General features: G+C 39.9%; 1 protein-coding gene across 1 annotated transcript in view; it reads right to left on the bottom strand.

Annotated features, from left to right (window-relative positions):
• Window positions 1-14,794, bottom strand: part of slc12a1 (solute carrier family 12 member 1) — a 48,500-nt gene that overhangs the window by 7,899 nt on the left and 25,807 nt on the right. The window contains exons 15-21 of the mRNA XM_076993641.1: window positions 13,693-13,792; window positions 13,321-13,432; window positions 13,071-13,211; window positions 12,394-12,500; window positions 12,192-12,274; window positions 11,787-11,918; window positions 6,430-6,558 (exon numbers count right to left, since the gene is read on the bottom strand). Coding sequence (XP_076849756.1) covers window positions 6,430-6,558; window positions 11,787-11,918; window positions 12,192-12,274; window positions 12,394-12,500; window positions 13,071-13,211; window positions 13,321-13,432; window positions 13,693-13,792 — 804 coding nt within the window. The remainder of the gene's footprint in view (window positions 1-6,429; window positions 6,559-11,786; window positions 11,919-12,191; window positions 12,275-12,393; window positions 12,501-13,070; window positions 13,212-13,320; window positions 13,433-13,692; window positions 13,793-14,794) is intronic.

Below are 14,794 nucleotides of genomic sequence, written 5' to 3'. Positions count from 1 at the left end.
ACTATTTAAAAGCCTTTGTAATCATAATATTGCTGGAATTAATATTGTCCATATGACAAACGCCATCATATACACTATGTGCCATGTATAGATTCATATACAGTATATATACACACACTAGATTCATATACAGTATATATATATATATACACACACACCACACACACACACACACACACATATATAGGCTATATATATATATATATATATATATATATATAGTGGGCCAGTCTGTCAGGAACTCCCGGGCCACTTTTTCTCCCCAGTCCGCCCCTGGTCATGTGTAACTTTGCATTCTGTGTAAGTTTGTATTTTGTGAGTAACATGTATTGTTTCATTTGATATACCACAGAATGTACAGTAATCTTGAAATCAAAAGCTTAGCTAGTGTACTGCACTGACTGAATTACAGTTGCACTGGCAACATTGACTAAGTATTTTGACTGCCTTGTTCAATGACACACAGACTAGATATTCTGTTGGCAATGACAAATTAATTGACCTAAATATTTTCTTTTGAAGCAAAAACAAAGAATTCTGAGTAAAGTATGTGCTTTTGCAGGTATTTAATTGAGTTTTGATGTTTGCACTAACTGTTTTGAGAAATGCACTTGTTGTGATGCCAATGTAAACCATGTTGTGAGAAATGTACTAAATCGACTGAATGTTCAACATTTAAAAAAGAACTGAACACATGTCCAAGGTTGTTAGGACTGGAGTCCACATGTGAATCTAATTTCTTAAAAGTATTACAACCTGGAGTTCAGTTTGTCATTGTAAAGTATTGCCAGTTATTCTTGTTGTACATTGAGCATTATCTTTCAACCTTTTAGCAGTCATGTATTAGCAGTATTACCTATTTTTGACCTTCTCTTTTGACCTCTTCTCTTTGTCAGTTAGTATGTTTTTGATTTTTTTGTTTTTTTGCTTAGGAGTGTTTTTGACACTGAGCACTGGATGGTGGGTTTGTCCTTGGCCCAATCTTTTGTGACTGCGCTGAACACGAAAGTACAAACCAAACATGTTTTATAATCTGCAAGCATCTGGTTTGTTTGCACAATGTTACAGCTGACTACTTAAACCTGACTAAAGTCTCGCAACTTTACAAAAGATGCTCACAAAATACAGAAATACAGGAAAGTAAAAAATCCCAGGTTAGAAATGGTGTTAACCACAATAAGGATATTAGTATGAAAACCAGAGGCATTGTGATTTTGTATTTAAATTTTAGCTTAATTATTCTGTTGTGGCAACATATCAAATAAGAATTGAATTAATAAAATAATAAAATAAAATTATAGCCTAGACCCTAATAATTTCATCATCCCTAATTTAATTCGCTATCATCCCATCTCCATTTTCCATTTTTCTGCACAGTTCTCCCCAAAACTGCCCACATTCTTTTTTCTAACGACCTGTTATTGTATGCTGATACTGGTGCTCTTTCCAGTATCTATCCCTACATGAGTTTAAGTGCTGCTAATATCCTCCATTTCACACTGGAATCTTGTATATCAGAAAAAAAAAGTCTGGGTGGATTTTTTTTCCATGTTAAACAAATACTGAGCTCATTCAACTCGTATATTAACTGTTTCAATAACTTGCCCAACAGTTTCTCTTTTTAATCTGGTTCGTAATCTGTGTGTCATCCATGTTTCAGCTTTCATTTGAAGCTTCTCTCCATTTCCAATATTCTTTGTCTAATATATTCAGTATTCCTCCCCTCAGCCTGGCCTTTCTAGTTTTATCTCCAAACTGCTCCACCTTCATTGTCCCTCTGATCTGCTCATTTCTAATCTTGCCCATCCTTGTCACTCCCACTGAAAATCTCAGCATCTTCATCTTCATTACTTCCAGCTCAGCCTCCTGTCTTTTACACAGAGCTCCAGTCACCAAACCATACATCCTAGCAGGTCTCAGTACTGTCTTGTAAACCTTCCCTTTCACTCTTGCTGCTATCCTTCTGTCACACATCAGCCCTGACACCGATCTCCACCCACTCCATCCTGCCTGCACCCTCTTCTTCACCTCTTTTCTGTAATGTCCATTGCTCTGGATCAGGGGTGCCCACAAGTTTTCAGCTTGCGAGCTACTTATAAGATGACCAAGTCAGAAAGATCTACTGGGGGGTTGGGGGTTGTGAGGTGGCGAACGTAATATTTTGTCCGGGGGGGGTTGGGGGTGGCGAACATAATTTGATGAGCGGATTGCAGATTGGCTACCATCAATGTCAATCAAAATACAACCGTCAGTGCAGATGGGCGATTCATCCACTACTTTTTAATGTCACGCGATCTACGCACATTCCTTCGCGACCGACCGACACTTCCTTCTCGATCGACCGGTCGATCGCAATCGACGTAATGGGCACCCGTGCTCTGGATGGTTGCCCCACGATATTTGAAGTCATCCACCTTTATGACCTCTACTCCTTGCATCTTCACCTTTCCACCTACCTCCCTCTCATTCACACACATGTATTCTGTCTTTTCTCTACTGACCTTCATGCCTCTCCACTCCAGTGCAAACGTCCATCTCTCCAGGTTCTCTTCCACCTGCTCTCTACTCTCACCACAGATTACAATGTCATCTGTGAACATCATGGTCCACAGAGCCTCCTGCCTGACCTCATCTGTCAGCTTGTCTATCACCATCTCAAAGCCCATCTGTAATGTAACCCTACTTTCACTTTGAAACCTTTTGTCACTCCAACTGCACACCTCACCACTGTCTCACTATCCTCATACATGTCCTGTACCACCCTCACATACCTTTCAGCCACACCTGACTTCCTCATACAGTACCACAGCTCCTCTCTTGGCACCCTATCATATGCCTTCTCCATATCCACAAATACACAATGTAGCTCCTTCTGACCTTCTCTGTACTTCTCTACCAACACTCTCGATGCAAAAATTGCATCTGTGGTATTCTTTCTGGGCATGAAAACAAACTGCTGGTAACTGATCTGAACCTCTTGCCTTAGCCTTGCTTCAACAACTCTTTCCCATACCTTCATGGTGTGGTTCATCAACTTTATACCTCTGCAGTTACTGCAGCTCTGCATATCACCCCTGTTCTTAAAAATGGGGACCAGTACACTACTTCTCCACTCATCAGGCATCCTCTCACTCTCCAACAACCTGGTCAAAAAGTCCACTGCATTCTCTCCTAAACATCTCCATACCTCCATGGGTATGTCATCTGGACCAACTGCCTTTCCATTCTTCATCATTTTTAAAGCTGCCCTCACCTCTTACTAATTTTCTGCACTTACTGGTCCACAATCTCTCCCCCCTGTTGTCCTCCTCTCTCTCATTTTCCTCATTCATTAATTCTTGAGTATTCCTTCCATCTACTCAACACTCTCTGTTCACACACTAGTACAATTCCCTCTCTATACTTTATCAGCCTAAGCTGCTGTTTCTAGCTATATCATTCTTTTAGCCCAATGATACATGTCCTTTAGACTTTCTTTACTTTGCTGCCTTCTTCTTCTTCTTCTTCTTCACTTCTTCTTCTTCTATTATGGGCAACACCTTCCCAAGGTGATAGACCTCGGGTCGTAATAATCCTCTTTCTTTTCCTCTGTAAAGCACTTTGAATTGCCAGTGTGTATGAAGGGTGCTATATCTAAATAAACTTGCCTTGCCTTGCCTTGCTTTCCACTGACTTCCTCATTCCACAACCAACTTTCCTTGTCTTCTTTCCTCTGGCCAGACGAAACACCCAGCACATTATTGCCAGTTTCTCTCACCACATTAGCTTTACTTTCCCAGTCCTCACTGCCCCCAAGGGCCTGTTGCAATTTTGCCCTGAACTGCATGCAACCATCCTTCTCCTTCAGCTTCTACCATCTAATCTTTGGCTGTCTTCACTCTCTTCCTCTTCTTTGTTTCTAATCTCATTTTACAGACAACCACTCTATGCTGCCTTCCTACACTTACCCCTAACACTACTTTACAATCTCCAATCTCTTTTGGGTGGCATCTCCTGCTAAGGATATAATCCACCTGTGTGCACCTCCCTCCACTCTTGTATGTCACCCTGTGTTCTTCACTCTTCTGAAAATATGAAAATATTCCATTCTCTTTGCAAAATCTACAACCATCTGACCTTCTGCATCTGACCTTCACACCATACATACCCAGCACCTCTTCCTCTCCTCTGTTTCCTTCACCAACATGTCCATTAAAGTCTGCGCCAATCACCAATCTCTCATCTCTAGGGACACCTTCTACCACTTCATTCATCATACACCAACATTTCTCTTTCTCCTCTGACAACCAACCTGTGGTGCATATGAACTGACAATAATCAAGATTACACCATCCACTTCCAACTTCAAGCACATGATCCTTTCTGACACTCTCTTTACATCCAGAACACTTTTCACAAACTGTTCCTTTAAAATTATCCCTACTCCATTTCTCTTCCTATCATCACCATGACAGAACAGTTTTAATCCACCTCATGTCCTTGGCCTTGCTTCCTTTCCATCTGGCCTCCTGAACACACAGGATATCTATACCTTTCTTCTCTCCATCGTGTCTGCAAGCTCTCTGCCTTTACCAGTCATTGTCCCCACGTTCAGAGTCCCTATACTCCAAGCACCACACCTTTCCTTCTCTCTCACTGCCTTCTAAAGTACGCCCCTAATGGCTGAGTTTCCTCGTCCTACAAGACTCATAAATAAAGTTTAATTTCTGCATTTGGATCCCCATGTGGTCTGGCTTCCTTTTAATGTTAAATTATCGTATATCTGGTCTTGCCCAGTACTGTACCCTTGTTGTGTTCTATCCTCTTGTTGTATTTTTACTGGCTCATATTTAAGCATCTTTGGATTATTGAAAAGCACCATGTAAGTCTATTGTTATAATTATTATTAGTCTAATTGTTGTGCAAAAGAATGCTGCTTTGTGACAGAATTTGAATAGTCTTTTGTCAATGTGAACTGAGAGTCACAAATACATACATAGAACCCTTTGACTGGTCTAAAGACAGCACAGGTGCACAGACAGAATGTTTCATACAGCTCAAGTAAGTCGTAGTATTGTGAATCCCTTCCATCTCACTATCTCAGAGAGCAACTGCAAACCACAGTTCAACTCTGGCCAGCTTGTTAGCAAAATGGAGGCTGTGTCTATGGGTTGTGTACATGTGTCTATTGTGAGAGAAATTATGCCATTTTGCTTATGTCATTTAAGATTACAAAAGAACAATATGATTTAGTAAATGTCTATATGCTAATCAGAAAGACTGTGAATAGTGTAATTCAGTATGTAATCATGTACTTGTGTAAGTGTGTGTATATATTGTAACCTGCATCAGAGGAATGTGCAGAGACAGAAAGCACTATGTTATCTGGCTGTCATCCATCTGGTAGAAACTGAGCCATCAGCTATTTCTGTGTACAACTGATATTTCAGTTATTTCTCTTTTAACCATGTCTTGTACTTCAGGAAATTTCCACGACCCTATGTACCACAAAGAGTCGATATTTGGATGCTTGCCCCCAGAAAAAGCCCAAAGGCTCAGGTGTCCCCATATACCACATTGTCTGTTAGGCACTGTTAGATACATCAGTAGATTCTGACACCATTTGGTAGAAGTTATTTTAAACATTGTGAGAATGTTGCATTGTTAGTAAATATGTTAGGTCATTTCATGCTTATTTTCAAGCTCCCAATATTATTTAATAACATTTCATCCACCAGTGTTTTGTACTTGTTACCAGGTATAGCTCCCACATGTGGATTAATTGTAAGACCAAAATGTAACAGCAATGTATAAATCCAGTAGCCACCCCCATCTCTCTGTCTTTCTGCTGCCCTCAGACTATGTTATACAGCACCCCTCATTCACAAATTACACTGGGCATCTTCACTATCTGAAATTAGAACTAGAATTAGGAATATAGAACTATAAATGTGGACTTCAACTAGCGGGCCACCCTATGGAGTATGGGTTCCTTTTTTGGTCTTGGTCCTCCCAAGGTTTCTTCCTAAACCCTGCCAAAATAGGGAGATTTTCCTTGCCACTGTTGCCCCTGGCTTGCTCATTAGGGATCTGAATCCTTACGATTGTAAAGCTGCTTTGTGACATATGTTGTAAAAAGTGCTATATAAATACATTTGACTTTGACTTTATTTACTTTGAGCTAAAAAATGTTTGTCATGGTAATGCGCAAACAGGTTTGAACTACCTATCTATATTTGTTAAACAAAACCAGTAAAATTTGGCATGCAAAACATAACAGCTGTAACATTAGGCTTACAGTAGTGGTTCAGGAGGGATGCAGGGGCTGTATTATAAGTACAGTGTTTATTATAAATGACTGTGTTCCATAAGCCAAAGTGGACAATATGCATTTGGTTAGCTCAAGACACAGTTGCTTACAAAACAGCAGCAAATGTCTTCCCCTCATACCTCCATCATCGAACAGCCACCACACATCAATGGTGCCTTTGCCTTGCTTCCTCTTGAACTGGGAGCTGGCTTCCACCAAGCGTTGGTTTATCTTTGCCACATCAGAGGAGTGGGGCATTTCCATGGCAACTTGGGGGAGAATGAGAGAAACTGAGATCATTGACAGTAACCCAGGCACAAAATTAGAGAAATAAAGGTGAATGATGGGCAGTAGCTCAGTATATTAGGTTGTTCATAGCACCATGCTGATCATTAGGGCTGGGTATCGATTCAAATTCCAAGAATCGATCCAATTCCGAAGATTAAGAATCGATTTATTTCGATTTAATCCGTTTTAATCGATTCGATCCGATTCGATCCAATTCGGGGTTTAGTGTTATTAAAAATGTATTTGAGCTGTTTCCTGACTATGTACAGAAGCAACATGTTAAAACTAATATTATATCGATATTAATCAGCAAATAGTTACTGGTAGTTGGTAGTTACTGATGGCTGGAAGACTGGTGAAAAGGGTCATCATAAATCTACCTTCAAGAAAGGTAATAAACAGGACAATAAACAGAGGACATCTTTGAGGTGTTTATGTCTGCAACAGTGGACTCCTACTGGGACACTAACCAGTGCATTATTATTATGATTGAAATAATTAAGAATTCACCCAAAAGCTGTTGCTACCAAATGCATTTTTATTTTAAAAGTGCTCACACTTAATAAACTGAAAGTATAAAATGTAAACGTGTATTTTTCTTTAAAGTGCGAATATAAGAACAGATCTGTCACGTTACGGTCCCCGACCCCTCCCTTTTGGGCGTGTGTTAACGTTGTCTGCGTCTGTAGATCTCCGTGGGTGCGGGTGCCTCTTGTGATAGTCCGTCTCACCTGTGGCTCGTCTCGTCACGTGGGGTTTGTGTGTTCGCGCAGCATCCTGTGCTCGTCGTTGTTTGAGTCACACACGTTCTATGTAAACGTGTTTTATGTGCGCTGTCTGCGCTTCGGTAAATGTAATAAACGTAACGATTTGGAAAGTGCAAAGGATTCTGTCTCGTCCATCGCATTGCGCCCAACGTTACAAGAACATTTTTAACTTTTTTAAACTGTAAAAACACTGGGTAAACTGTCAGTGACATGGACTAACTGTAAATAGTCACTGACACTGGATAAACTGTCCTTCTGCTTTTAGATTTCCGATTTGACTATCGTCGTTACCGTCACTATCCGACGCCATGTTGTTTTACAGTTATTTAAACCGAGCACGCCTGCGTGAATTCAGTGACGAGGCAGGGGTAAAAGTTCACTAAAAAATCGATCTTTGGACGTACGAATCGATTATCAGATCATCATATGCGAATCGATTCTGAATAGGAAAATCGATTTTTTCAACACAGGCCTACTGATCATATATCTAATACATCACACAGAATCTGCTGGCTCCTCCCTGTCTCTAAGGGATAATGAGTGTGCTATTAGATTATAGCAGCACAAATGGTTTTATGGAGGAACATTATTTAACTGGTTAGACCTTTTGAAAAATTTTCAGAGATGTAATTCTTTTGCATTATTGTGTGACTCAATCCTATCTAAATTCTAAAATATTTTTTTCATAAGAAATACATAGTATTTAAGTAAAAATACACATTTTAATTGTGTCCCTAGGTTTTCACCAAGTTTTGTTACCCTAACACAGGGCTATTCGACTGGCGGCCCTATAATGAACTTGTACTGGCCCAACAAATTACGTTCGCCACCTGACAACGCCTCCCCGTCAACAAATTACATTCGCCACCCCCACCCCACTCGTCAACAACTTATGTTCGCTTCAATTTTACATCCACTATGAAAGTATTGGTATAGGTCTGAAATTTGTCTGGTCCACAGGTCAGAGCTCTCTGGCAAATGCGGCCCGCAGAAAAATATAGTTGAATAGCCCTGCCCTAACACATCTGAAAACTTAAACATAAAAACTAACACATCTGAAAAAAAAAACATCTGAAAACCCTAACACATCTGAAAACACATCACATGTTCAAGAGAAAGTTGCATCAGTTGGATCTTCTGAAGGCCACACTGTAATCAATTTCTGTAGTTTTCACAGCATTATTGCTGTAAAATGATCAAAATCTTACTGTAGAACAGGGGTGGGCAATTAATTTTTACAAGGGGCCACATGAGAAACCTGAATTGTGTCAGAGGGCCACACAAACAATAATGATGTCATCACAGTGGCTCCACCCACCTCATGCAAACTTCCGCGAATGGCGAAGGCGTTTATACTTGCCGCGTCACATTCTGTGCAGTGTTCTCCGAAACAATGTGTGTTGGTATAAAGAAACACCCCTCAAAAACAGGGGCAGGAATATTTACCTGACGAATTTTAATGTTGCTTTTTGTTTCAGATTTGAAAAGTGCTGGAATTTAGGCTAAATACTTGAAAATGTTTGAAATTGTAACTACTTCGTTTCACAACAAATAGTCATCTGAATGAACAGTTTTCTTGTATTACGTTAACAAATATGAGCCTCTTGTAATTCCAGGACGAAACATGAGAGAACGTGAAGACGTTAAGATTGGGCGTTTTGAAAATAAACAACAATTAAATAATGTGATAAAAAAAGCGAATTATTTCGGATAATTTCGAATATATGTATAAATATTTAACTTAAGTTTAACGTGCTAGGAAATATTGAAATGGACCTTGAAAGTGACGTATAAATGCTTTAATTCCACCTTGTAAAGGTGTATGAACCCTGCAAACATGACTTTGTTCATTGCGCTGAAGCGCGGCATGCGCGCGAAGTTACAAAATTCGAGAGGTGCACACAACCTTTCGAATCGACAGCGCGAGGCCCTCCGCCACCGCGATTACATAATTTTCGCTGCTCGCACCGCGTCAAGTATAAACCAGGCTTAAACCTAGCTTTAAAGCACTTCTACGGCACTTTCAAGGTCCATTTCAATATTTCCCAGCTGACTCAGGTTCTCTCTAAGCTCGGTTTCTGGAACGAAAAACCTGAGCTTTCGTTAACTCTGAGTTTACTTACACGCTTTCTGGAATACCCCCCTGTTCAGTCCGCTATTTGTTGTGAATCGAAATACAGTTACAATTTCAAGCATTTTCAAGTACTTTAGCTTAAATTCCAGCACTTTTCAAATCTGGAACACAATGCACAATTAAAATTCGTCACGTAAATTTTCCGCCGTTTGCGGAGGTTCGTGCGAGGTGCAACGTTCACTCCTGAAAGTTGTCGCTGATCACCTACAGTGTTTCTCGCACAGCTCACACACACATGCAGGTACGTCCACACGGAATTAACACAAACGTAGCGCTTTCAAAATAAAAGCGTCACAGTTGTATTGCAAGCAGATAGATATTTTTGTTTCATTTATGATTGGCCTCTCGCGGGCCGGACAGGGACGCACAGCGGGCCGGATGTGGCCCGCGGGCCGTAGTTTGCCCAGGTCTGCTGTAGAACCTGTATACAGCATGTTACTGTATATCTGCAAAGCATGATGGTCAAAATTCAGTGGCGGGTGAATTCTACAGTAAATATAATTTTCCTGTGAATCATAATGCAGTAATTTTGAGCGGGATTTATTCAGCAATTTAAACAGAAATCCACTTTTGCTAATGGTAGGCAACATTCACATAGACAGAGGATAATGTCTTTATAGCCTTCATAGCTGATACATGCTGTGTAGTTCGCTGTATAACTATATATATATATAAATCCACAATGAAAATTAACGCTGGTTTATATTAAACCGCGTGTTTTTTATTTATGCACGTACACCAGCAGCCAGTAGGGTTGCCACCTAGGTCTGACAAAAAACAAGGACACTGTCATACTGACACAGGGTGGCGAGTGTAATCTGTTGACGGGGGGGTGGCGTAAAATGTTACCGGACGGGTTTAAAATGGACACAGCGGGAAAAAAAACAGATTTGAAGTGTGCAGAAACAGTCTGAATCGTGGTTTGAACTAACCTAGTTTTTTTGCCGGGACCGAATATTAAAAAGAAGAAAAACCGGGACAGCCCGGTAAAACCGGGACAGGCACATGAAAACCGGGACAGGCACCTGAAAACCGGGACAGGTGGCAACACTAGCAGCCAGTCTTCTAGTACTAATGGTTAGCTCAGCTAACGCTATTAGCCGAGCCCTTTTTAGCTCGCATCTTTCAGCTAATAAACAGTCAGTCTGTGTCGAGGTAGTAACTGGTACTAAGCGAGATAAATAACATTGAAAGCTTTGCTTTCATCAGTTTATTCCAGTATAATGTAAATGAACATGAACCCAGTGTTTATCAGCTCTCACTTCCACCATTCTAAGATACTGCTCTGCTACATAATCCTACACTGCACTGGGAGAGGGAAATGTTAGAGAGGCACCTTCCTTAGCTGCTGCATGCTATTGTGAGTTAAATGACCAAAACTTACTCATTTTATATGACATTTTGATAGAATTTGTTATTTTGTGACATTTAGTGGATAACATCATCAGTTTGCTGTAGGAGTAACGTTACTGCATAAACGTTAGTGTTTGCAAGCATGTATGTGTTGGTGTGCCAGCTAGCTGCATTTTGTGATGCTCGTCACTCGTTTTTTTGCTAGCTGTGAGTACCAAGTACGGAAGACCAGTGTTGCCAACTTAGCGACTTTGTCGCTATATTTAGCGACTTTTCAGACCGTCTAGAGTGACTAGCGACAAATCTAGCAACTTTTTGTGGTGTTATTGGAGACTTTTGGAGACTCTGAACACACATGAATAAATTAAATTAATTAAAAAAAATTAACAATAAATTGAATTTTGTGGGACAACAATGTTGTTTTCATTTTACAGTATATGATCCTTTTTACAGTAATTAATTTACTATATTAAAATGAATACAGTAATTTTAAGCTGTAAATCTCTTACAGTAGTTTAATAATTACTGTAATAGAAAATACAACAAATCAAATATATTTATACAGCACCCTATTACTGTGATAAAAATTACAGTAAGAAGAATATCATTTTGGGTCATTATTTTTTCAATGAAAGCTCATAGTCTGAGGATCATTTTATCATGAACCGAGTCATAAACAGACCCAGATGCAAACACCAGAGATGGACATTCCAGGTTCAGAAAGTAAAACTCCTTCCCAGGATTTTACTCAAGCTTGCTGGATTTTCTAATTAGTGCAAGCCAGGTACAATTAGTGGAGTCAACACAATCCTGGAAGCCTGAGCAAAATCTTGGTGAGGACTTTTACTTTCTGAACCTGGAATCTCCACCTCTGGCAAACACACACAAACACACACACACACAAAATTAACAGGCAAAAACAACAGTGACATAATTTGTCATATTCCAGCAATACCTCTAGTGGTGTGCGTTTGTTGCGATGTTTTTTTTGATCTTTTAAAAAAGTATTTTCCTCCATCCTGGAAGCCATTCTCCTCTATCTCGTTCTCCAAGGTCTGCTGCTCCACAAGCACCCTCTCCATCTCCTCTGAGCAAACAAGCACAAACACATTTTGTAAAGCACTGTGACAGTGAATGTTTATGATGTTCAAAAGATTTTCTGCTGTAAACACAGCTGATCCACCCATGAGGGGCTTGATGAGCTAGAACACATTAGACTCACTGTTCAGGTCAATGAGGCTCTGATTATATTACTTACTAATATAAGTATGTCAGATTTACTTTAGCATATGTTCTGTGTTCCCAGGTGTGTTTGTGTTAGTTTTGCCCTCCAAGTGTAGTACTTGTTGTTCTTGTGTACCTTCCGCTGCAAGGATGTGGGAGATGTCTAGTCCCTGACTGATCCTCAGCATCACCATACCATACTCAAAATCAAAGGCATCACTGGTGACAAAAAATTAAGATGAATTGTCATCTTTATGCAATGCTGTCACTGACTGAACACAAGATCTGTGTGTGTGTGTGTGTGTGTGTGTGTGTGTGTGTGTGTGTGCGTAACATACTGCAGCACTCCTACGTATTCCTGCACGCTGACTGTGTGCACAGTCCTCCAGTCCTTCTTAAACCCCAGTATCACTGTGTTGGGTCGGAGTCGGCCCAGTCCTGCAGCCTGCAGTAGGAACAGGCACATGTCTGAACACTTTTTATAGGGCCTTAAAACAGTCACTGGCCAGATTGCAGTTTACATTCTTTATCCTGATTTCTTGTTCAGGCCATCAGCCAGCTGCAGCTCCTAATCTCACCTCAGTCTTAAGTCCTGATGCAGTGGTATCTCTGCTGATAACACAAGTGGTTGTAAATGCAAACATTAACCCTTTACTGTGCTGCCATGCCTTTTCATGTAATGTAAAACACAGAGCAAAGTCAGACAAGCTAAATGAACACTGTGTTCCAATGAGAGGTTCAGTCAACTCTTTAATTATTTTTGTCAGTGGCCCCATGAGGACTGTGATATGGCATCCTGACTGATGTGGTACTGGTGGATAGCATGATAATGAAATGATCTCTCACCAAGCTGCCTCGGCTTTAGTGATGCTCTGTCTGATCTTACAAGATTATGGTTTCTTATCGTATTTTGAGTCTGTGTTTGCAGTACTAGACATTGTCATTTTTATATACATTATTCTGTAAGTCTGTCTGATCTCCACTACAATTTATTTTATGGTACTGTTGGTCTAACCTGCAGCATGCTATCTGCACCTTCACGGAAGTTGCTAGATGTCACGGCAGCATAGAATGCTTTCCTCTTCTGCTGATTCAGCCACATTTGATTCTGCTCCATGGCTGCAGTGAGTGTCTGCTGCTGCTCCAGGCGGGAACCCTGGTGAACCAAAACACTGTCTTGGTCATGTGGGTAAAAGATCGTAACATATTTAGCACATATTACATTTATATTATTCATATCATATGAAAGCTATTTTGTTTCTCACCAAATGTATATCACACGTGATGCAGAGGCCATAGTTCTTAGTAATGGAGTGAGCCAGGTCCAACAGAGCTGGGCGTGTTTTGGGAGGTCCAGTCAACACCATGCACTGAGGTCTGAGGAACAGGACAAATCATAGTATTATATGAACAACACCATAAGGAACAAAAGTATAAACATGCCAAAAAAAAGTAGAATAATGTAGAAATTAATTTATCATCACATTTAAAGGTCATTTTAAGTCATGTAGCCATATTCTGAATTAACTATAAGTGATTATATTGCGTCACATGTTTGTATTTCAGACAAAATAAAAGTCCAAAACTTGTTGCTTTTAATCTGAGTAAATGTATTAGGCTAATGAAGTATCAGCTACCTGAAGTTTTTGACATGATCATCCACTCCTGATAATGTTAGAGCATTCTTCACAGCATTCACAAAGGTCACAGCCTGAGTTGAGGAACCCCAGTTCACATCTACAGAAAATTAAACATTAATTTTAAACATTACGTGAGATCTCTTTTGCACCACCTGCACATCTGACAAAAATGTTACTTTGCAAATGTTTTTTTTGTACTCTCCAGAGACTGTTCCTACACATGTAGAAAAGACAGAATTTTGTAATATTCTAATTATTTAATTTAATTTATAATTATTTTATCTACATTTATCTTAACACAATTAGAAATAACCTTGAATCAAAAACCCATCAGTGTGTCATTAATCATTAGTAAATAGTACTTTACAACATTACTTCTGTAACGGGCAGGGTGAGCAACTAAAAAAGGAAGCGATCACGCCAAGTCTCAGGGAAATAGGATGGTTTAATAGAAAGTGTGCAAACCAAAAACCCGTGCATTGTTACGAATGAAGGAAATAATAACCAGCAGTCAACTGGTACGAAGACAAGACATATATAGACGAACAAACGACCCTCAGGTGAGACGGATCACGGGTCCCGCCCACCTGAGGGACGAACATCACATGACCAAAAACAGGACCGCTGCCGCTGTAACCGGGGGCGACCGGCAGGGGGCCCCCCACAACGTGACAACTTCACTATTTAGTGTTTACACTAGTACTAGTTTACACTAATGTATTATATGTATATGTGATTAAAAGTTTCTGTTAATCAAAAATGTATATGTGTGGGCTCTGGGAGTGTATTAATGCTTAAAAATTTCCACTTTGTCCAGTGCCCTGTAAAATGTAAGCTGCTTTTCAGTTTATTGGAAACTGCCTTGATCAGAAATTGGTTTGACTTTTTTGGTCTGTCACGGTATGGACATTATTTATTAGAGGGCTTGAAAAGCGCTGTTGTTATTCCTCATACTTCTTCTTCTTCCACACATTTGTGCATTTAATACAGCCTGAACCGCTTAACATATGGACACTGTTCAAACTGTGTTTCAAAGGTCTCGACGCTGTGACTTGTGCTTTTTTAAAATCGATAAGATTTGTAGTTTTTTATTAATTTA

The sequence above is a fragment of the Brachyhypopomus gauderio genome, chromosome 2 (genome assembly GCF_052324685.1).
Source record: "Brachyhypopomus gauderio isolate BG-103 chromosome 2, BGAUD_0.2, whole genome shotgun sequence".
Taxonomy (NCBI): domain Eukaryota; kingdom Metazoa; phylum Chordata; class Actinopteri; order Gymnotiformes; family Hypopomidae; genus Brachyhypopomus; species Brachyhypopomus gauderio.
Note: the sequence above shows the minus strand (reverse complement) of the source record. Positions and strands in the feature narration are given on the sequence as shown.